The sequence below is a fragment of the Pleurodeles waltl genome, chromosome 1_2 (genome assembly GCF_031143425.1).
Source record: "Pleurodeles waltl isolate 20211129_DDA chromosome 1_2, aPleWal1.hap1.20221129, whole genome shotgun sequence".
Taxonomy (NCBI): Eukaryota; Metazoa; Chordata; class Amphibia; order Caudata; family Salamandridae; genus Pleurodeles; species Pleurodeles waltl.
In genome coordinates, this window is record NC_090437.1 from 663,320,272 (window position 1) to 663,344,798 (window position 24,527).

The following is a 24,527-nucleotide window of genomic DNA, read 5'->3' on the forward strand; positions in this document are numbered from 1 at the left end:
CTGTTTGCTTCCCACCAATGAAAGCTCCGAAAGCTTGGTGATCGAATGCTTTAAACAAGCGTAAAATGTGCTTTCTGCAGTAGCTGAAACATTTTTCAGCTCTGAAGAGGAGCTTGGATATGTCGGCTACAATGTGGTATGAAGCCATCTCTGTTCTGAAGTGGAAGCCTCCATCTTTCGACTCAATACCGAAACAGGCGTGGTAGTCTGTTTGGAGGAGTGAGTCTTGGTCTTTTTTGGCACCAAACCAGAGGGTTGGTCGATGATATGTAGTTTTTGGATCGGACCATGGCCGCAGTCAGTGGAGGACACCCAAGGCCTTTTGGGACTTTTTAATTTGTTTTTGATGGGAAGGGGCTGCTGTACTCACGTACTGCGCCGCAGGAATAATTTGAGCGTACCCCATCTGAGTCATGTTCGGAGTTGGAGTCTGGGATGGAGACTGCAGTCTGTGCCTGTTCCTCACTGAAGATGTTGGGTCTTTGTTCCGTCGACTTCAATGCCATCTCTAGCCGTCTTGCTCTTCGATGCCGTAAGGTCTTCTTGAATCAGAAGGATCGGCACGACACGCAGGTCTCTTCTTTGTGGTCCGGAGAGAGGCAGAGGTTACACACAGAGTGCTGGTTGGTATAGGACAACTTGGCGTGGCACTGAGGGCAGAATCGAAATGGAGTCCGATCCCTGAGACGCAGTAGGCCCAAGAAGGGCGCAGGCACCCGAAAGGGCATTTAATCGAGCCCAACGCTACAATCAGATCGAGTGTAGTTAGAAACGCGTTCGAAAAACGATACCTACGTTGAAGAAAAAGATAGAGAAGTTCAGATAGTACCGAACCGAGATCTACTGGAGTGAGCAGGAACATGTCCGAACCTGATGGCGGAAAGAAAACAATCGAACAAAAGGACTCGATGCCCATGCAAACTATCAACAAGAGGAGGAGTCACTCAATCTTGTGTCTCAAAAAAGCTTCTTTGAAGAAAAATAGCCTGTAACACTCCGAGCCCAACACTAGATGGCAGAATATGCACAGCATGTGTATCTGCAGCTATACATGGCATCAAACATAAATATACTTGCTATTTTTTATAAATTGGAGTGGCTGTCCTTTCGAGTCATGTGTCTCATTTATTGACTGTGTGCATTTGTAGATATCTTGCACTTCTGTGTTAAGCCTAAAGCAGCTCAACCACACTACCCCTAAATAGAACACTTTGGGATGGGATGTGTAAAGAAATGGCTCCCTGTTGCAGTTACCCCCCACTTTTTGCCTGATACTGATGCTGACTTGACTGAGAAGAGTGCTGGGACCCTGCTAACCAGGCCCCAGCACCAGTGTTCCTTCACCTAAAATGTACCATTGTATCCACAATTGGCACACCCTGGCATTCAGATAAGTCCCTTGTAACTGGTACTTCTAGTACCAAGGGCCCTGATGCCAAGGAAGGTCTCTAAGGCTGCAGCATGTCTCATGCCACCCTAGAGACCCCTCACTCAGCACAGACACACTGCTTACAAGCCTGTGGGTGCTAGTGAGAACAAAATGAGTAAGTCGACATGGCACTCCCCTCAGGGTGCCATGCCAGCCTCTCACTGCCTATGCAGTATAGGTAAGACACCCCTCTAGCAGGCCTTACAGCCCTAAGGCAGGGTGCACTATACCATAGGTGAGGGTACCAGTGCATGAGCATGGTACCCCTCCAGTGTCTAAACAAAACCTTAGACATTGTAAGTGCAGGGTAGCCATAAGAGTATATGGTCTGGGAGCCTGTCAAACACGAACTCCACAGCACCATAATGGCTACACTGAAAACTGGGAAGTTTGGTATCAAACTTCTCAGCACAATAAATGCACACTGATGCCAGTGTACATTTTATTGTAAAATACACCCCAGAGGGCACCTTAGAGGTGCCCCCTGAAACTTAACCGACTATCTGTGTAGGCTGACTAGTTTTAGCAGCCTGCCACAAACCGAGACATGTTGCTGGCCCCATGGGGAGAGTGCCTTTGTCACTCTGAGGCCAGTAACAAAGCCTGCACTGGGTGGAGATGCTAACACCTCCCCCAGGCAGGAATTGTCACACCTGGCGGTGAGCCTCAAAGGCTCACCTCCTTTGTGCCAACCCAGCAGGACACTCCAGCTAGTGGAGTTGCCCGCCCCCTCCGGCCAGGCCCCACTTTTGGCGGCAAGGCCGGAGAAAATAATGAGAAAAACAAGGAGGAGTCACTGGCCAGTCAGGACAGCCCCTAAGGTGTCCTGAGCTGAGGTGACTCTGACTTTTAGAAATCCTCCATCTTGCAGATGGAGGATTCCCCCAATAGGGTTAGGATTGTGACCCCCTCCCCTTGGGAGGAGGCACAAAGAGGGTGTACCCACCCTCAGGGCTAGTAGCCATTGGCTACTAACCCCCCAGACCTAAAACACGCCCTTAAATTTAGTATTTAAGGGCTACCCTGAACCCTAGAAAATTAGATTCCTGCAACTACAAGAAGAAGGACTGCCTAGCTGAAAAACCCCTGCAGAGGAAGACCAGAAGACGACAACTGCCTTGGCTCCAGAAACTCACCGGCCTGTCTCCTGCCTTCCAAAGATCCTGCTCCAGCGACGCCTTCCAAAGGGACCAGCGACCTCGACATCCTCTGAGGACTGCCCCTGCTTCGAAAAGACAAGAAACTCCCGAGGACAGCGGACCTGCTCCAAGAAAAGCTGCAACTTTGTTTCCAGCAGCTTTAAGGAACCCTGCAAGCTCCCCAAAAGAAGCATGAGACTTGCAATACTGCACCCGGCGACCCCGACTCGGCTGGTGGCGATCCAACACCTCATGAGGGACCCCAGGACTACTCTGATACTGTGAGTACCAAAACCTGTCCCCCCTGAACCCCCACAGCGCCGCCTGCAGAGGGAATCCCGAGGCTTCCCCTGACCGCGACTCTTTGAACCTAAAGTCCCGACGCCTGGGAGAGACCCTGCACCCGCAGCCCCCAGGACCTGAAGGACCGGACTTTCACTGGAGAAGTGACCCCCAGGAGTCCCTCTCCCTTGCCCAAGTGGAGGTTTCCCCGAGGAACCCCCCCCTTGCCTGCCTGCAGCGCTGAAGAGATCCCGAGATCTCTCATAGACTAACATTGCGAACCCGACGCTTGTTTCTACACTGCACCCGGCCGCCCCCGCGCCGCTGAGGGTGAAATTTCTGTGTGGACTTGTGTCCCCCCCGGTGCCCTACAAAACCCCCCTGGTCTGCCCTCCGAAGACGCGGGTACTTACCTGCAAGCAGACCGGAACCGGGGCACCCCCTTCTCTCCATTCTAGCCTATGCGTTTTGGGCACCACTTTGAACTCTGCACCTGACCGGCCCTGAGCTGCTGGTGTGGTGACTTTGGGGTTGCTCTGAACCCCCAACGGTGGGCTACCTTGGACCAAGAACTAAGCCCTGTAAGTGTCTTACTTACCTGGTTAACCTAACAAATACTTACCTCCCCTAGGAACTGTGAAAATTGCACTAAGTGTCCACTTTTAAAACAGCTATTTGTCAATAACTTGAAAAGTATACATGCAATTTTTATGATTTGAAGTTCCTAAAGTACTTACCTGCAATACCTTTCGAATGAGATATTACATGTAGAATTTGAACCTGTGGTTCTTAAAATAAACTAAGAAAAGATATTTTTCTATATAAAAACCTATTGGCGGGATTTGTCTCTGAGTGTGTGTACCTCATTTATTGTCTATGTGTATGTACAACAAATGCTTAACACTACTCCTTGGATAAGCCTACTGCTCGACCACACTACCACAAAATAGAGCATTAGTATTATCTATTTTTACCACTATTTTACCTCTAAGGGGAACCCTTGGACTCTGTGCATGCTATTCCTTACTTTGAAATAGCACATACAGAGCCAACTTCCTACATTGGTGGATCAGCGGTGGGGTACAAGACTTTGCATTTGCTGGACTACTCAGCCAATACCTGATCACACGACAAATTCCAAAATTGTCATTAGAAATTGATTTTTGCAATTTGAAAAGTTTTCTAAATTCTTAAAAGACCTGCTAGGGCCTTGTGTTAGATCCTGTTTAGCATTTCTTTTAGAGTTTAAAAGTTTGTAAAAGTTTGAATTAGATTCTAGAACCAGTTGTAGATTCTTAAAAAGTATTCCAACTTTTAGAAGCAAAATGTCTAGCACAGATGTGACTGTGGTGGAACTCGACACCACACCTTACCTCCATCTTAAGATGAGGGAGCTAAGGTCACTCTGTAAAATAAAGAAAATAACAATGGGCCCCAAACCTACCAAAATACAGCTCCAGGAGCTTTTGGCAGAGTTTGAAAAGGCCAACCCCTCTGAGGGTGGCAACTCAGAGGAAGAGGATAGTGACCAGGAGGAAAATTCCCCCCTACCAGTCCTATCTAGGGAGAACAGGGTCCCTCAAACCCTGACTCCAAAAATAATAGTCAGAGATGCTGGTTCCCTCACAGGAGAGACCAACACCTCTGAAATCACTGAGGATAACTCCAGTGAAGATGACCCCCTGTTAGCCAGGATGGTCAAAAGATTGGCTTTGGAAAAGCAGCTCCTAGCCATAGAAAGGGAAAGAAAAGAGATGGGCCTAGGTCCCATCGATGGTGGCAGCAACTTAAATAGGGTCAGAGATTCTCCTGACATCCTAAAAATCCCCAAAGGGATTGTAACAAAATATGAAGATGGTGATGACATCACCAAATGGTTCACAGCTTTTGAGAGGGCTTGTGTAACCAGAAAAGTAAACAGATCTCACTGGGGTGCTCTCCTTTGGGAAATGTTCACTGGAAAGTGTAGGGATAGACTCCTCACACTCTCTGGAAAAGATGCAGAATCTTATGACCTCATGAAGGGTACCCTGATTGAGGGCTTTGGATTCTCCACTGAGGAGTATAGAATTAGATTCAGGGGGGCTCAAAAATCCTCGAGCCAGACCTGGGTTGATTTTGTAGACTACTCAGTCAAAACACTGGATGGTTGGTTAACTGGAAATGAAGTGTGTAACTATGTTGGGCTTTATAATTTGTTTATGAAAGAACACATTTTAAGTAACTGCTTCAATGAAAAGTTGCATCAGTATCTGGTAGACCTAGGTCCAATTTCTCCCCAAGAATTGGGAAAGAAGGCAGACCACTGGGTCAAGACTAGAGTAACCAAAACTTCCACTGGGGTGACCAAAAGAAAGGGGTTACAAAAACTCCCCAGGAGAAAGTGGGTGACACTAGAAACAAAGAAAAAGAGTCCTCTGTAGGCCCCCAAAAACCAGAACAGGTGGGTGGGCCCCAAGACACAACCCAAAACCCAGGTGGGTACCAGGGTAAGAACTGGGATGCCACTAAGGCATGGTGCCACAACTGTAAACAGTCTGGGCACCACACCAAGGACACTTCTTGTCCCAAAAACAAACCCCAGAACAAAATTCCAGGGGTAACCAGTGTAGCCATGGGAGATGACTCCTCAGATGAGGAGGTCTTCCTAGCCTTCAACTGGAAACAGGGCCCAACAGGTGAGTTGGAGATTCCAGAGGGAAGTAGACACTTCCACCACCTACTGGTGAATGGAATCCCAACCACTGCCCTGAGAGACACTTGTGCCAGTCACACTATTGTGCATGACAGGCTGGTGCTCTCAAACCAGTACATCCCAGGTGAGACTGCCAGGGTAAGAGTTAGCCTAGACAGGGTCACTAAGAGGCCTGTGGCTTTAGTGCCCATAGAAGTGGGTGGCACTCTTAGCTGGAGAAGGGTAGTAGTCAGTACAGACCTCCCCCTTGATTGTCTCCTTGGAAATGACTACCCAGAGGTTAGTCAGAGCTCAAGAGAGGAACTGGTCCAGTGCCAGTCCTCTCCCAAGGATTCTGGAAGTCCTGCCTCTGCAGTAAATGCAAGCAGGCCCCAGAAAAAGAAGAAAAGAAAACAGAGTAGGAAGGGTGGACAACCTTTAGCCAAGGTTACAGCAAGCCAAGGAGATTCTGCTCCAGTAGGGGAGAACTCCAAAAATGGCCCTGATAAAGTCCAACCTGACCCACAAGAAGTCCTGGCTAGTCAGGCAACTGTTAAACCTGAGTGGGTGGCTCCTCAGCTAACAGAAGAAAGAGTGGAAGAAGGGTGTTTACTACAAGATGTGGTAACCCCCCACTCCAATACAGCAGACAGGCAACCTGAACCCAAAGAAGCCTGTAACTTAGCCCCTTCCCTTTTAGGTGAAGAGCTAAAGGTGTGGTTCTGGGCACTGACAGCTGTCAGTGGCCTCTGCTGGGTGTTAGCCTTTATGGCTGCACTATCCTTAGCATGGTGGTCTGACCCCATGCCAAATAGCAAGTTAGGCCCCCTGACCCTATTGGTCATGGTGGGGTTACTCCAGCTCTGGGTAACCTCTCTGGGTAAGCTAGGGGTAACCCTGGCCAAGATAAGGTTAGCAGAGGTGGATACCTCTAAGACCAAGATAGAAAGAATGGGTGGAGACATTGAAGAGGCAGACAAGAGGCAATTCAGACTAGGTCCTATCACTGTGGAAGTAGGTCAGTTCCCCAAAGGGAATGACCTGAACAGAAGGATGTAAGGCAGAGTAGGCCCTGCAACTAACCAGCCTATTTCTCCTACTCTTCCTCGCCTGACAGACTAGGAAGACTCTCCCAGCTTGGGCTGAGTCTCCTGGCCTGTGGGCTGGGGGGGGCTTGTGTAAAGAAATGGCTCCCTGTTGCAGTTACCCCCCACTTTTTGCCTGATACTGATGCTGACTTGACTGAGAAGAGTGCTGGGACCCTGCTAACCAGGCCCCAGCACCAGTGTTCCTTCACCTAAAATGTACCATTGTATCCACAATTGGCACACCCTGGCATTCAGATAAGTCCCTTGTAACTGGTACTTCTAGTACCAAGGGCCCTGATGCCAAGGAAGGTCTCTAAGGCTGCAGCATGTCTCATGCCACCCTAGAGACCCCTCACTCAGCACAGACACACTGCTTACAAGCCTGTGGGTGCTAGTGAGAACAAAATGAGTAAGTCGACATGGCACTCCCCTCAGGGTGCCATGCCAGCCTCTCACTGCCTATGCAGTATAGGTAAGACACCCCTCTAGCAGGCCTTACAGCCCTAAGGCAGGGTGCACTATACCATAGGTGAGGGTACCAGTGCATGAGCATGGTACCCCTCCAGTGTCTAAACAAAACCTTAGACATTGTAAGTGCAGGGTAGCCATAAGAGTATATGGTCTGGGAGCCTGTCAAACACGAACTCCACAGCACCATAATGGCTACACTGAAAACTGGGAAGTTTGGTATCAAACTTCTCAGCACAATAAATGCACACTGATGCCAGTGTACATTTTATTGTAAAATACACCCCAGAGGGCACCTTAGAGGTGCCCCCTGAAACTTAACCGACTATCTGTGTAGGCGGACTAGTTTTAGCAGCCTGCCACAAACCGAGACATGTTGCTGGCCCCATGGGGAGAGTGCCTTTGTCACTCTGAGGCCAGTAACAAAGCCTGCACTGGGTGGAGATGCTAACACCTCCCCCAGGCAGGAATTGTCACACCTGGCGGTGAGCCTCAAAGGCTCACCTCCTTTGTGCCAACCCAGCAGGACACTCCAGCTAGTGGAGTTGCCCGCCCCCTCCGGCCAGGCCCCACTTTTGGCGGCAAGGCCGGAGAAAATAATGAGAAAAACAAGGAGGAGTCACTGGCCAGTCAGGACAGCCCCTAAGGTGTCCTGAGCTGAGGTGACTCTGACTTTTAGAAATCCTCCATCTTGCAGATGGAGGATTCCCCCAATAGGGTTAGGATTGTGACCCCCTCCCCTTGGGAGGAGGCACAAAGAGGGTGTACCCACCCTCAGGGCTAGTAGCCATTGGCTACTAACCCCCCAGACCTAAAACACGCCCTTAAATTTAGTATTTAAGGGCTACCCTGAACCCTAGAAAATTAGATTCCTGCAACTACAAGAAGAAGGACTGCCTAGCTGAAAAACCCCTGCAGAGGAAGACCAGAAGACGACAACTGCCTTGGCTCCAGAAACTCACCGGCCTGTCTCCTGCCTTCCAAAGATCCTGCTCCAGCGACGCCTTCCAAAGGGACCAGCGACCTCGACATCCTCTGAGGACTGCCCCTGCTTCGAAAAGACAAGAAACTCCCGAGGACAGCGGACCTGCTCCAAGAAAAGCTGCAACTTTGTTTCCAGCAGCTTTAAAGAACCCTGCAAGCTCCCCGCAAGAAGCGTGAGACTTGCAATACTGCACCCGGCGACCCCGACTCGGCTGGTGGCGATCCAACACCTCAGGAGGGACCCCAGGACTACTCTGATACTGTGAGTACCAAAACCTGTCCCCCCTGAACCCCCACAGCGCCGCCTGCAGAGGGAATCCCGAGGCTTCCCCTGACCGCGACTCTTTGAACCTAAAGTCCCGACGCCTGGGAGAGACCCTGCACCCGCAGCCCCCAGGACCTGAAGGACCGGACTTTCACTGGAGAAGTGACCCCCAGGAGTCCCTCTCCCTTGCCCAAGTGGAGGTTTCCCCGAGGAACCCCCCCCTTGCCTGCCTGCAGCGCTGAAGAGATCCCGAGATCTCTCATAGACTAACATTGTGAACCCGACGCTTGTTTCTACACTGCACCCGGCCGCCCCCACGCCGCTGAGGGTGAAATTTCTGTGTGGACTTGTGTCCCCCCCGGTGCCCTACAAAACCCCCCTGGTCTGCCCTCCGAAGACGCAGGTACTTACCTGCAAGCAGACCGGAACCGGGGCACCCCCTTCTCTCCATTCTAGCCTATGCGTTTTGGGCACCACTTTGAACTCTGCACCTGACCGGCCCTGAGCTGCTGGTGTGGTGACTTTGGGGTTGCTCTGAACCCCCAACGGTGGGCTACCTTGGACCAAGAACTAAGCCCTGTAAGTGTCTTACTTACCTGGTTAACCTAACAAATACTTACCTCCCCTAGGAACTGTGAAAATTGCACTAAGTGTCCACTTTTAAAACAGCTATTTGTCAATAACTTGAAAAGTATACATGCAATTTTTATGATTTGAAGTTCCTAAAGTACTTACCTGCAATACCTTTCGAATGAGATATTACATGTAGAATTTGAACCTGTGGTTCTTAAAATAAACTAAGAAAAGATATTTTTCTATATAAAAACCTATTGGCGGGATTTGTCTCTGAGTGTGTGTACCTCATTTATTGTCTATGTGTATGTACAACAAATGCTTAACACTACTCCTTGGATAAGCCTACTGCTCGACCACACTACCACAAAATAGAGCATTAGTATTATCTATTTTTACCACTATTTTACCTCTAAGGGGAACCCTTGGACTCTGTGCATGCTATTCCTTACTTTGAAATAGCACATACAGAGCCAACTTCCTACAGGATGGCATAGCAAGCCCTGTCCATTCAATAGGGAACCCCTGGACCCTTTACACATTATTCACATACCACATAAAGGGCAAGGTTCCAACAAATACCCACAGGTAAAGCATCTTATCAAAATGTAAAGAGATTTTTTTAAGATCCAGGTAGACAAGCAGTGTCACAGGTATACTGTATGCTCATTAACAATAGCCTTGAACCTCTTAAAGGGTTCAGGAAGAAGTAGGAAAAGTGATTTAGGAGAGATAAATGACTAACTGGGCAGGAGCATGAATATATCCCCGGGAGGTTGCAATTAGGGCTAGGTTTTTTCTGGTACAGTTAAAAATGTTACACAGTGTATATTACACAAGAAGATTGCTGAGAAAAATAGATAATGATAAGGGAGTGTTAAGGCAAGTACACTCCTTCCTACACTGTGGAAAGCACAAAGAAACTAGTGCTTTTGCCAAGGTTTGAGTTGATCTCACAATGAGGCATGTGGCAGGAGTTTACTCTACCAAGATATTCTGTGGGTAGACATCATTGGGTATAACTCTGAAGATCTGGGGTGATCCCATCCCTGGTACAGTGTTATAAAAATATGGACTGCTGTTGATGAGAGAGGAAACTGTGTATACAGCAAGGGGGGGTACCCACAGAAACTTGCAAAACTGTGGGGCTCCTGTGGCTGAGACTGTTAACAAGGAGTGTGTTACCCTGAATGCATCATTTAATTGAACAGTTCTCCAGATAGGGTTGGTGGTGGATGATTTGGAGGGGAAAGTTGGTTTGATACAATTGGCGGGGGGGGAAGAAATGGGGATTAGTCCAGTGAGTTGGGCTGCGTGGCTAAAGGACCGAGTGAGCAGGGATATATGATAGTAGGACGGTAGATGGGGGGGATGGGAGAAGTCTGCTGTGCATGATGTCTGATCTTAATTACTGACATGGTTGTCTCTATCTGGACTGAACAGAGAGCTTTAAAAAGGTACAAAAAACACCCACAGTTTCACAATGTAGACAGGATTCCTCATTTCAATTATGGTCATCAAAGTCTTACCACATATCTAGATCTACAGGAAAATATACTTCCCTACGGTCACAGACTCTCCTCCAGTTAAGGGTCTCACCTTTAACTGACAATATTACCTTTCAAGAAATCCTTGTAAGAGGGGGCAAGCAGACCTTACAGCAACGCTTTGACTCCAGATCTCTACCATTATTGGTTCCAGGTCTCATTGAACCAGGCCTGTCTTCAAATGAAGTGCAAGTCTCCAGACCAGGATTCACTGTTCTCCACATAGACCCTCCTTCTGATTCAGTCATTGTCTCTGATGCTCACAAACCTCACACCATGGCCTGTCCCTCTACAGTACCGCCAGACAAAGAGTGAAGAACTGCATTCGGTAGCAAAGAAAGTGTGTGGCATATCTGCCACCGCTATGAAGACAGTGAGCACTTACGCACTCCTAGGAAGGGATAACAGGTAGCTCTAGAACTCACAAGTGTTCATGGACAACTCTCCAAGAGACTGACTTCAACAAAGGAAGGAAGGTCTTGACCCAGATCATCAGTGCTGCGATTGATACATCTGTTCTTGCAGCCTATGAGTACTCTCATGGCCTGGCTCTCCGTCATTCTGCTCGGCTTAGACTCTCAGTACTCCAACCTGTAGCACAGTGCAGGATTTTAAACCTCCCATTATCAGGGAACACATACAGCTCACATAGGAATAATAAGATATCACACATGAAAGAGGAATTAGACACTGCCAGCAAACGGTTTAGAAAAAAGAAAAGAATTTGGAAAACATTCTTAGAGACCATATGACTGTCAATATTAGCACCAGATGGTTCACGGGCGAGGGTCGCCCCCCCCCCCCAAAGGGGGCAATGTATTTTATGACATTTCTGCCCTGCTGGGGGGCAGATCTGCCTATTTTCTTTTAGGCCCATCTGTCCCAAAGTGGGGCAGAAGCCACCAAGACGCCAGGATTTTTTAAATTTTGTTTCCTTTGTAATAACAGGCAGTTTACGCTCACTGTAGTTCCCAGTAATTCTTCTGGGTGTGGTAACTCCTGAAACAGCCAGCCGCACACAGCCCAGGCTTTGAAGGACAGTTTCGGCAGTACTCCCCCTCACCCTCCCCCGCCTTGCTTTTCTATTTAATGGGATATCATTGGTGATTGCTGTGTGTATGCGCAGAGTAGTTGCTGGTGAGTAACTTTTTCAGGCAAGTGAGTGGTATAGTTTTTGAGTACATAACTCTTTGCAATAAAGCCACACTTTATTACTTATTTTAGACAGTGCTGGTTGTTGTTGGCGCATTTGTCAAGTTACACTTCTTAGAAAGGATCATGGCTAGCCGCAGTCTGACCGCTCAGCAGGTTGTTGGCATGCTTTTTGAGTCGTCTTCTGACCATGATTATGAGACTGACTCTGCATCTGAGGCAGAGGAGGAAGCAGAGATTATGGCGGTAAGTTTTCTGTTTGAGAGGAATCGTCTGATGAGGAAGCCACTCAGTGCAGATGAAGGGCCTGTTTTAGAGGAGGACACAGATGTGCCTGGGGCTGAAAGGTTTCCCACTGGAAGACCTGACACCTGGGTTACCACAAACATGGAGCAGCCACAGTTGCCTGCTTTTAATGGTCTCCTAGGGTGTAGAGTGAACACAGAAAACGTTTTGCCTGTCAATTTCTTTGAGTGGTTTATGGACAATGTATTTTTGCAAGGGATTGTTGAGCAGATTAATTTGTATGCGGAGCAGTATTTGAGGGACAACGCTGCCAGACTTAAGCCCGTCTAAAGCTGCCCCGTGGATTCCCACAGATCTGGAAGAGTTGAAAAAGTTCCTGGGTTTGACTTTTTTGTTGGGGTTAATCATGAAGCCGTCACCGTCTTCTTATTGGTCTACTAGTCCCTTGATGGCAATGGCTATATTTCCTGCAACCAAGGCTCGTAATCGGTATTTGCTTCTTCTTTGGATGCTGCATTTTGTTGACAATGCTTTAGCCTTGCCACGAGATCACCCTGATTGTGACAGTCTTTTGAAGATTAGGCCTGTCCTAGATCATTTTGTAGATCTGTTTTCAGAGGTGTATGTTCCAGGCAAAGAAATAAGTGTGTACAAGTCTTTGGTCTAGTTCAAGGGGTGTTTGTTTTTTAAGCAGTAAATTTCTAGCAAGAGGGCACGGTATGGAATTAAGATGTATATGCTGTCTGAAAGTAGTACAGGATATGTGTATAATTTCCGGGTCTACACTGGTAGGGATTCCAGTATTGACCCCCCTGGTTGTCCGCCCACTTTTGGAGTTAGGGAGAATATTGTGTGGGATCTTGGTAGACTGTTTAACAAAGGTCACCATTTGTATGTATATAACTTCTACACTGGAGTACAGTTGTTCAAGGAATTGTTCAGAGTGGACACTGTTGCTTGTGCACAATCCGTTCTAACCGGAAAGGCTATCCAAGGGAGCTTGTCTGAACAAAAACAAAATACTTGAGGGGACAGTGCAGTGCCTTGCGTAATAATGAGCTGCTTACTTCCCCTGTGACTCTTTGGGGTCAGGTTGCGGAAGTGCGCAAACTTGCGTGCATTTTAGACTACAATAAGCACATGGGTGGTATTGATGAAGAAGATCAGAGATTGAAACCTCACACTGCTCTTCGTAAGTCTTACGTGTGGTAAAAAAAAAAAAAAGTTGGCCAAACATTTGTTTCATTTGGCAACTTTTAATGCTTTTATTGTGTTCAAGGATTGTTCCCCCGAGTCCAGGTTGAAATTTGTTAAATTTCAGAAGTCAGTGATAGAGAGCCTTATTGAGGTGGAACAGGCAAGTGTTCCTAGAGTAGCAGTGGTGGAGGATGCGGCTAGATTGAAAGATCGCCACTTTCCTGATCACATTCCTCCAAATCTCAAAAAAGACTTGCCCAGTAAGAAATGTAGAGTCTGTGCCCAAAGAGGTATCCGGAGGGAGAGCTGGATGTACTGCCGAAACTGTCCTTCAAAGCCTGGGCTGTGTGCGGCTGGCTGTTTCAGGAGTTACCACACCCAGAAGAATTACTGGGAACTACAGTGAGCGTAAACTGTCCGTTACATATTTTCATATGTTCAGTTTCACTGTTGGCATTTCTGCCATGTATTTAGTTAGAGCTTTTGTGTTTGTAGTTTTGTACTTATTTCGAATTAGTTAGTGGTTTCTTTGGTGTTTAAAAAAAAAAAAAATAAAAAAAAAAAAAAAAGTGATGGCAGTGTGCATGGAGTGGTGCTTGCCTGGCAGTGTGCGTGGAGTGGCGCTTGTCCACCCACTCATCAGCTGGTGTGATTGCTGTATCAGGCATGTGGGCGTATGAAAGTGATGGGCTCTTGAATGGCGCTGTCTGTTGATGCGAGTGTTGTAATGTGCTGGGCCCATGGCTGGCGGCGTGAATGGTCTTGTGCAGGTCATGTATGAAAGGTGTGTGACTTGACTGTAAAGAGGTTGGTGCCTTGATGCGTCCGTTTTTGGCCTTTCAGTTATTAACAGTGCATTTCTCTTTTGTGAAATCTTGTTAATAAAACTTGATCTACCGAACCATCACTCACCCTCGTGCTAAATCCAACCAATAAGTGTGGTAAAAATGAGAAAACCTGCTCTGCTGTAATCAGGCGTCGCAGCATACCCCTGACATGCTAGGTGTCTCGGGTGGGACCCCATGATGTAGCATGCCACCAACTTGGTTGGTGGGGGAGGGGGTCTTTTTAAAATAACCTAAGTTTATTTCTTTTCTCAATTTTAGTGTTTGGAACATTACGGAAGGATGTGGCTACATCAAAATGATCTATTACAAAACTACCTCTTTTTCCAGAGGGGGCCATCTGCGTTTTTAGTCCTGGGTACGGCCTTCATTTAGGGAAACCTACCAAACCCAGACATTTTTGAAAACTAGACACCCAGAGGAGTCCAGGGAGATGTGGCTTGCATGGATCCCCCAACATTATTACCCAGACTCCTCTGCAAACCTCAAAATTTGCTTAAAAACAATTTCTCACTTTTTGTAAGATCACAGCACTGGCACAAATTTCCTACCACCCAGCATTCCCCTCAGTCTCCCAAGTAAAACGATACCTCGCTTGTGTGGGTCCTCAAAGCAGAGTCAGCCTAAAAATTTATAAAATAAATAATTGTGCATATCAACTTGCTGTGCTATCCCCTCAATCTCTACACATTGTTGGCCTTTTCCTGTTGCAGGCACCTTGGCCCCCCACACAAGTCAGGTATCTTTTTTTATCGGCAGACCAAGGGGAACATTGGGTGGTAGGAACTTTGTACCAGCACAGAGATCCTACAAAGAAAAGTGTGGAAAATGGGCATTAGGCCTACTCACACAAGTGAGGTACCATTTTTATCCAGAGACCTGGGGGAACGAACGCTGGGTAGAAGGAAGTTTGTGGGTCCTGTCAGATGCCAGAACTTTCCATCACTGAAATGTGAGGAAAAAGTGTTTTTTTTGCCAAATTGTGAGGATTGCAAAGGATTGTGGTTAGGAAAACCTGGTGAGAGCCCCACAAGTCACCCCATCCTGGATTCCCCTAGGTGTATGGTTTTGACAAATGCACAGGTTTGGTAGGTTTCCCTAGATGCCAGCTTAGCTAGAGGCCAAAATCCACAGCTAGGCACGTTCCAAAAAGCACGTCAGATTTCAATGTAAAAATTTGATGTGTCCATGTTGCGTTTCCTGTTGCGGGTATTAGGCCTACCCACGCAAGTGAGGTATCATTTTTATCTGGAGACTTGGGGGAACTCAGAATAGAAGAACAAGTGTTATTGCACCTTGTGTTTCTCTAAATTTTTTCCTTCCAAATTTAAGACAGGGTGTTAAAAAAAGACATCTGTTTGAGAAATGCCCTGTAATTCACATGCTGGTATGGGGACCCCGGAATTCAGAGATGTGCAAATAACCACTGCTTCAACACCTTCTCTTGTGCCCATTCTGGAAATACAAAGGTTTCCTTGATTCCTATTTGTCACTCTTTATATTTCAGCAAATGAAATGCTGTATACCCGGAATAAAATGAAAACCCATTGCAAAGTGCAGCTCATTTATTGACTCTGGGTACCTAGGGATCTTGATGAACCTACAAGCCCTATATATCCCCACAATAGGAAGAGTCCAGCAGACGTAATGGTATATTGCTTTTGAGAATCTGACATGGGAGGAAAAAGTTAGAGTAAAAAGTAGAGAGAAATTGATGTGTTTTTTTACCTCAATTTCAATATTGTTTTATTTCAGCTGTTATTTTCTGTAGGAAATCCTTGTAGGATCTTCACAAATGACCCCTTGCTGAATTCAGAATGTTGTCTACATTTGAGAAATGTTTAGCTGTCTGGGATCCAGCATTGGTTTCACACCCATTTCTGTCACTAACTGGAAGGAGGCTAAAAGCACAAGAAATAGTAAAAATGGGGTATGTCTCAGTAAAATGCCAAAATTGTGTTTTTCTCATTCAAGTCTGCCTGTTCCTGAAAGCTGTGAAGATGGTGATTTTAGCACCGCAAACCCATTGTTGATTCCTTTTTCAGGGAAAAAAACCAGAAGCCTTCTTCTGCAGCCCTTTTCCCCATTCCTTTTTTGAACTTTTCGCTGTATTTTGGAAAATTTCTTGGTCTCCTCCAGGGGAACCCACAAACTCTAGGTACCTCTAGAATCTCTAGGATGTTGGAAACAAAAGATGCAAATTTGGCTTGGGCAGCTTATGTGGGCAAAACGATATGAGGGCCTAAGCGCAAACTGTCTCAAATAGCCAAAAAAAAAAAAAAAAGGCCTGGCACCTGAGGTGGGAAAAGGCCTGACAGCAAAAGGGTTAACAGCAATCTACCCTGTCACTGAACATACCACTGGCAAGTAATCAATTCCCACTTCCCATTCTTCCACTACCCACTGTGCTGGGGGAAGCATTATCTCTACTGGAAATGTGGAAATCCCTATACCATGACAAGTAGGAAATTGGATACTGTCTCAGATTTAAATACCCTCTGCAATCAAGCCAAAAAAAAAAAAAATCCCCTTTGCATCGGGTACTACTTCTACAGCAACTATCCATCCTCTTGTGAAATTAGGCTGTGGAGAAGGTCCCTACTCCTTACAAAGGAACATGGCTTTTTTTCCTGTTACTTTCTAGTGAAGACAAAAGGGGCAAACAATGAATTCAGACCAGTTCTAGACCTCAAAGCGGCAAACAAGTGGAACTGCATATAATGGGATAAAAGGCTTTTACATTTTCTATTTAAAGTCAAATAGTTTTTAAGAGTTCTCGATTGGTATCCCCGCATGCAATATCTTATTTTTCTAATTGTCAACTTTTTAATTCAAGTTACTGAGTTCACCCTTGCACACTTTCTGCATGTTGCACTTTGTCATGTGTGGAAAGCTGAAACGTTAAAAATAAAAATAAAAAAAAGAACAAAGGCCAAATATGTTTCAGATGGATGTTTATTGGATATTTACTCATCGCACCCCTAAGGAGGCATGAGTCTGCTTTAAAATAGGCAGGAGATTCTTCAAGCAGCATTTTTTGTAAACCATCTTGCATAGAAAATGGTTTCCAAAGTGTCTAAAAGTTGAAAACATTGGAAGAGTTCCGGTCCATTTACAAAAATGACTTATTAGCTTAAAGTATATAGTTTTGGAACGTTGCATGAAAGAGGTTTTCTGGTTGAAGGCGCAAGAAAAACAAGAAGTCCCTTGTGATTGTACCACAATGAACAACGCAGTTTCTTCGCAGGGAAATTACATTACATTTTTAAACTAGAAGGGGATTGCTAATCACCTGATAAAATTTGATACAACAGAAATCTTTGCTTAAGTTAATTGTACAATTGTTGTAGTTTTGCTCTGATTTTGTTCAATCATCCAGGAAAAAGTAGTTTCCACTCTTCTTTTGATCTACATCCTACAAGAAAAAAATAATGCAATAAGTTCAGGGATGAATACCATCTGCTATATGTATTCAGCAAAACAACAGAGAGAATACTACAGGATGACCTAATAGAGGACTTACAATATTACCGAAGTTTGAGTTAGAATTAGTCATATGTAATCAGCAACTGGCAGGAGGCTGGGTGGAGAAACAGATGTACTAGTGGATGAAAGCAGATTGGCATAGGTACAAGTACTGCAAGTCAGAAAGATGGGTCAGAAAACACATTACTTATGAAGTTCTCCACTGTTGGTATCTTTCATAGATTCACATGCTTGAATCATTCCCTATTTGCTCAATTATACATGCAGTCTCAAAAGTTACCAAGCAGGCCTCAGCATTTTTTATATAATGCATAAAACATTCAAAATGTAGGAGTCTCTAAAAAGACACAAACTTGGTCTTGTCCTCAAATACCCAAGCATTAACACCTTAAGATGGGAGACCAATGCGTGTAGTTTTTTATTTCACAGTGCTTTTATAAAGTGTGCCTTTGTTTCAAAATGCAATTGGTCTATGTAGGTTTTCTTCTGCAGATGATCTATGTCTTGGCTCCTTCCACTGGAGCTTTTTTTGTCTTTTAGTTTGATTCCTAGCTGAGTACTGGACTCCGTTTGAGGATTTCAAAAAGCTATGCTCAGTTACATAGAGAATGGAACATTTATTTACAAATCTGACTTTCTCACATTAGATTATGTTAAGAGATCAAGACATAACTGAATTGGATGTTTGCACACTACGTCAAGTGCAAGCCTTACCGCAAACCCTACAGAAACTCTCCAATTTGTCTCACATACATAGATGCGTACATGTGGTGCTAGAGGATAAGTTGCCAAGTTATAATGTATACCTGAGGAAGCTACTGAAAGCATATTGCACCCTACTTAGAAAGTACTGAAGAAAGATATGGGAGGGAAATTAATAAGAAAAGCTGCAAACAGACGAGATTTGTGTTCGTCCACAGCAGACAAATACATATACATTTTAAGTTTGCAAAAGGGATCTATTAATCCCCACTACTACTCCATAAATTAGATTCTGCAATACACTCATATTGCAGAAGAGGCACCCATCCACATGTCACTTAGCATGGGCATGCCATAATACCAGGGCCTTTTTGTAGAGCAGTTTGTGGACGCAAGAGCTAAAATAACTAACACCCCTTGATTTCTAACTGGTAATGTTTCCTGGACACGTGAACAATACCCTGCATTCAAACAGAAGGTTGTCAGCAAAATCTAGCATTGCACAGGCATGGTCGAGGGGCCTGTGCCATAAGTACCAAACTGTTTTAATCATGAGGCCCTTGAAAGCCATTAAAACAAGACCTAGATATATAGTGACCTTTGTAGACTTAACTATGCCAAGACACTGTCTGAGCCTGACCAATGGTGAAGTGTTGATATGTAGCACCAATTGGGGCGTAAGGAATTATACATGTAAATGTTCTATCTTTGGTAATGAAAAGTTGGCGTGGCTTGGTGTCTTAAATGACTACTTAGGATTTGCTGTGTTATTTGACCACTTATGATGGTTTAGTTGTCCTGTTATACATACATTGCTAAACCACAGATTTCAGAACTTCACTGTGTGTGTGCACTATGTCATGATTTATAATATCTTGATGATTTTGCTAGTTGGTTTTGTGATTTACCTGAAAACGTAACACCACTTAATGTAACAGAATGGTAACTTACCAATAGGATTAGTTTTGAAGCTTGAAGAGTTTTCTGGATTCACATGCTGTGAATTATTCCGCCATCTAGTGGTTGGGTCCAGAATTGGCTTATTGTTTCCTTTCTTTCTTTTTTTTTTTTTAAACTGTTGGGCGTTGTCGACCACCATTTGGTCGTATGTTCATTCCCTGTGTGATCAGACAGCATTCCTGTGCACAGTTGCCATCTTTGGATTCTTTTTCATTTGTGGTAGTAGTCTTCCTTAGTTTCGCAGTTTCTTCTCCACTGTTTGTGATATCTCCCACTTCTGGGGAGGCGGGTGGGTCGCATGTGAATCAAGAAAACTCTTAAAGCTGTAAAACTACTCCTACTGGTAAGTAACCATTTCGTTTTGCAGAATGAACCGTTTTCTGGACTCACATGCTGTGCATTAGATCATGTAGTTGTATCCCCTCCTGGAGGCTGGGTAGGATGAAATGAGGAAGTTTGGCAAACCGGTGTTGTAACACTCTGTCCCACCTTTGCTTCTTTGCTCATTTGGCTGGCCACACAGTAATGTTTTTCAAATGTGTGTGGTGATACCTATGTTGCTGCAGTGGATATGGCATCCATGGGGTCGTTTGCGAGGAATGATAGTGCAGCACCCTTTTTCCTTGTAATGGGCTTTTGGTTGTGTGGGTAATGCTAGTCCCACAGTAGAATAGCAAGTCTGTACTGTTTCTGCAATTCATCCAGAGATTATACCCTTGGCAACTGGTTTCCCTTTGGTTTCTTTTGCAAACAAGACAACTGGTTTCCTTGGCAGAATCCCTTTGTTTCTTGTAAGTAGTACATCAAAGCCCTTCTTACATCTAAAGTGTGCAGGGCTCTTTGACTCAGACTTTAGTTCTTTGAAGAAGGTAGGCAACTGATTGTTCTAATTGACACAAAAGTTGGTGATTATACTAGGTAGGTAGGGTTAGTTCTTAGGCCTACTTTGTCCTCGTGTATTTGTAGATATGGTTCCTGTATTGTTAGAGCTTGCATTTTAGTCACCCTGCATAGTAACACGATTGTGATCAGAAAAGCTACCAAGTGTACCTTTGAAGTGGAATGATGTAGCCCATTAGCTAGCAGGTGAGTTAGGTATGTTAAAACAGCCCTTTGTTTTATTCTTGATTCCATATAATCTGCAGCAGTGTACACATCTTTTCCGTTTAGCAGCATAGCACTTCTTGGTGGTAGCTTCCCTTGCCTCCTTTATGATCTCAATTGTCCTTGGCAGTAGATTGAAAAGCCTGAAGTCTAGATATTGAGCAGCCATGCCTCTAGGTTCAAGCTTGCAGGCTCTTGGTGGTAAACTTTCCCCTGAATGTCAGCAGATCATGTTATGTTGTGATCACAATCATTTAACCCTCGGACATCTCCAAAATGTCTGAGTACCAGGTCATCTGGCCCACCGTGGGGTTATGAGGATGCGTTTTGTCCCAGGTTGTCTGGTTTTCTCTAGTGCTCTTGAGATAAGGGGAATTGGTGGAAAGGCATAGGCAAGTTTCCCTGACCAGTTTGACGGTGCATTCCCATCTGATAGGGGGTGATGAAACAAGGACATGAAGTGTTGGCATTTTGCGTTCTTTGGTATTGCACACCGGTTTTATTGTTGTCTCCCCCATGCACTGAACACTCTCTCTGGTGTTTGTTGTTTTAGTTCCCCTTTGTCTGCTTAGTCTCTCTCTGTTTTTCTCTCCTTGTAGGTGGACAGTATGTAGTGTTATGTCTCTTTGCATTGCCCAATGACACATTTCTTGGGCTCGTCTGCTCAGTGTGAAGGATTTTGTTTCTCCTTGTTCAAGTAGGACATGATTGTTGTATTGTCTGTTGTATTAAGACTGTCTGACCTGCAAAGGATCCCTGGAAAGCTTTCAGGGCTAGGGACACGGTCTTCAACTCCAGAAAGTTTGTGCTTCTGCGCATCTGTATTGTTCCATTGTTCCCACACTTATAATTTGTTCCTTGTGGGATGCATCTGTTGTGATAGTCACGGTTGGAGTTGGTGTTTTGAATGATCTTCCATAATGTAACGTTTTTCGATTGCCACCAGTTTATGTTCTTTTGTACCTTAACTGTGACAACCATTACATCCTCCCAGTGGCTTGTGACCATTTGTTGCAGTCATTCTTCGAGGGATCGCATGTGTAATCTTGTATGCGTTATTAGTGGTATGCATCATGGGGGGATATGACCTGCGAACCCCCTATGCAACCAACTGTACAGTACCTCCATATTTTAGGTCAGGGTAGACATTTGGTGCGCTGGCTGGATATCTTTTCATTCACACACAGAGCCAACACTCACAACTCTGCAGTGGTGGGAGGGAGACCTCGACCGCCCCTGCACAGACAGGGAATGGTCCGCCCCGCTACAGGATCCTGTTCACATACCCTGCAATGCCCGTTTTCATTCGATTCAGCTGTATATTGTGCACAGGGCCTACCTCACTCCTACCAACATAAATAGATATTTTCACTGCACAGATGCTGCCTGCCTTTGCTGGGGGTTGGCAAATGCAGATATCATACATATGCTTTGGGCTTGCCCTCCCTTACAGGGCTACTGGTGAGGAGTAATGAGTTGCCTAATACACTGAACGAACAGAGTTCTCTCCAACATATGTGAGGTATGTGTGCTAGGACTACATTGTAGGAGCAAGAAACACAAAGTTATTGATTTGGGATTATTAGCCAAAAGGCTGATCACTCGCAAATGGAAATTACCCAACCTTCCACACCTTGCATCTTGGATGCAGTCGTACACTAACTGGGTGCAGGCTGAAAGTGTTGCTTTACACAGGGAAGACACCTTGGGGCTTCGCAGACACCCAATAGCCAGGAGCTGGGATGCCATTATGGCTGACTTGCACACTGATAACTGATGCTTCCCCAGTTTAGGTCTAAGGTGGCCATGAAGTCTCCCTTTTTAGGAGTGGTATAACTTCCTGCTGAGTTGTCATTTCAAACAGTTGTGTGCGGATAACTTGCTTATAAAAATGAGGTGCAAGATTGGTCTTACGGTGAGGTCTTCTTTTGGTACTAGGAGATATGGTGAATAGTTTCCCTGGTTTCTCTCTTTTACAGGTACCCTTTCTATGGCTCTCTCCAGAAGGAATTCCTTGACCTCTTTTCTGAGTTATTTTGTGCCCTCGAAATTTCTTTGGTTTTGGAGGCATTTTGGGTGTTTTTTTTTTTTTACCAGTTCTATGCAGTATCCATAATTTATCACATTTAAAATCTAATTGTCAGTGGTGACTTTTCCCACTCCTGCGGATGGTTTCCTATCCTTCCTCCCACCGGGGTTTTATGGGGTTCTACACCTGTGAGTAAGTCACTTGCTGGTGGCTCCTTCTCCTCAGGGGAGGTGGTGTTCTCTGCCACTTCCTCATGCATGAAAGGGCTGTCTTTCCTGGTGTTGCCACTGCTGGTAAGTAGACTGTTGTGAAGTTTGTTGTGAGCTGCTCTGTGCTGATGTGGCTATTGGCCCGATGAGTATATTCTACCCAGGAGTCTGAGGGATATGTTTCCTCCTCACTGGAAAGATCCTCTGTATTGCAGGGCACCCATAGCCCTAGCTGTCTCGTCAGTCTTAATTTGCTGTAAGGACTCGACAACCTCCTTCCTGAATAGGGCATATCGTTTGAAGGGTTCGTTGATGATAGATGTCTGGACCTCTGGTTTAAAACCAGATATTCTTAACCAGGCATGCCTCCCTGAGGGTTTCTCCAGTGCACATCTGCATGCTGGCAGTGTCTGCCACATCTAAGACTGACTTTAGGTAAGTGTTGGCCACATTTCGCCCTCCTTGCATAACTGTCTGCACTTTTCATGTATTCCTCAGGGACGTGCTGTATGAAGGATTCCATCTCATCCCATTGTTGATGTCCATATCTGTTCAAGAGAACGTTGGTTGTCAATCCGCCAATGTGTTGCTGCTTCTCTCTCCATTTTTCTACTCACCAAATCCAACCTCTTGCTTCCTTTCCCAGGAGGTGGTCCTGTGGAGGTATGAGCAATATTGCGCCTTCTGGCTTTAGGCACAATGATGGTCTGCTGCCACATTACCTTGAATGGATTTTGGGTCCTGTGCCAAGGGCTTTTACTTCCTTTTTAACTCCTGCAGTTACCACTTTAAGTAGTTGCTGGTTCTCTGAAGGCCTCCTGCACTGAACTAAAAAGCTGGCCAGCTTTGGCATGTACAAATTTCTCTTGTTGGCAGGCAGTCGAGTTTCCAACAGGAAACATGAGTCTCCTTTTTCCTGTTCTAGCTGTACCACATATGTTTCGGCAGTGTCAGTCATACCACGTCTGACTCCCCGTTGCATGTCCTGGCACTGGTCCGGATTTAGGACTGGATCTCTGGGAGCCATTCAGCACTGGAGCCACCGGCGTGGAAATGGAAGGGGGGCCCCTCCAACCCTGCAGGACACGAAGGCGATCCAGCAGGGTTAATCTGCCCAAAAATGTGGCAGATGGCCTCAAAACTCTTGGGAGTTGTGCAAGGGTCTCTGTGGCTCTCAGAAACTGAGGAAGAAGCAGAGTCGGCTTAGGAACAGGCTCCCTAGAACGAGGCCTATAGTGTTGGCAATCCCTCATCTTGTCGGCAGACAGACGAGAAGTTGAAGAGTGTTTTGACTTCTTGGACTTTTGCTTATGCCTCGACTTACCCGACTGCCCCAAGGACTTGGAGTGGGATAACTTCGGACTCTGCAACAGGTCCCAGGACCTTCCACTCAACTGCCACATAAGCTTTAGGGATGCTCCCTCAAAGACTTCCGATGCATGGCCGAGCACTCAGAGCACGACTTCGGGTTGTGGTCCCGCTCCAGACACCAAGGACACACAAGGTGTGGATCAGTCATGGACTTTGCCAGATGACAGGATTTGCAGGGGTTGAACCCTGTCCTCCTAGAAGACACACACCAGGAGTTAAACTCGAAAAAGACTCAACAAAAAGTTTTAAAAAGCCAGTGAAAAACTGACTTTTTGAAGTTTAACTCTCTTTGGATCAGAGGTTTGCAGACGCGAAAAGAACGGACATCGAGGCGCCTGGTGTTGTAAGGACTCCAGAATAATAATCAGACTCCTGGATTTGGGGCAGCAACACATGTGCTTGTAGGAGACTTAGTCACTCCTACATTAGTTGGCAACTGTCTGCCTAATCCACCCATCTCTATAGCAGCACCTCACCCAAACAGTAAAGGTGATTTGTGGCAGCCTAGCGCATGGAACTCTGAAAACCCTGCAGGGAAATACACACAAAAAGATGCAGAATAGTTTTCAATACTGTAAGGAAATGCCTCCTTGGCATGGTTACCCCCTGACTTTTTGCCTTTGCTGACGCTATGTTTTGAATTGAAAGTGTGCTGAGGCCTGCTAACCAGGCCCCAGCACCAGTGTTCTTTCCCTAACCTGTACTTTTGATTCCACAATTGGCACACCCTGGCACCCAGATAAGTCCCTTGTAACTGGTACCTCTGGTACCAAGGGC

At 45.7% G+C, this 24,527-nt stretch overlaps 1 protein-coding gene across 1 annotated transcript in view; it reads right to left on the reverse strand.

Moving 5' to 3' along the window:
* Positions 1 to 16,826: 16,826 nt before the first annotated feature.
* ABCE1 (ATP binding cassette subfamily E member 1) overlaps positions 16,827 to 24,527 on the reverse strand; it is a 222,238-nt gene continuing 214,537 nt past the window's right edge. The window contains exon 18 of the mRNA XM_069242598.1: positions 16,827 to 17,304. Within this exon, the coding sequence (XP_069098699.1) occupies positions 17,257 to 17,304 (48 nt within the window). The 3' untranslated portion in view covers positions 16,827 to 17,256. The remainder of the gene's footprint in view (positions 17,305 to 24,527) is intronic.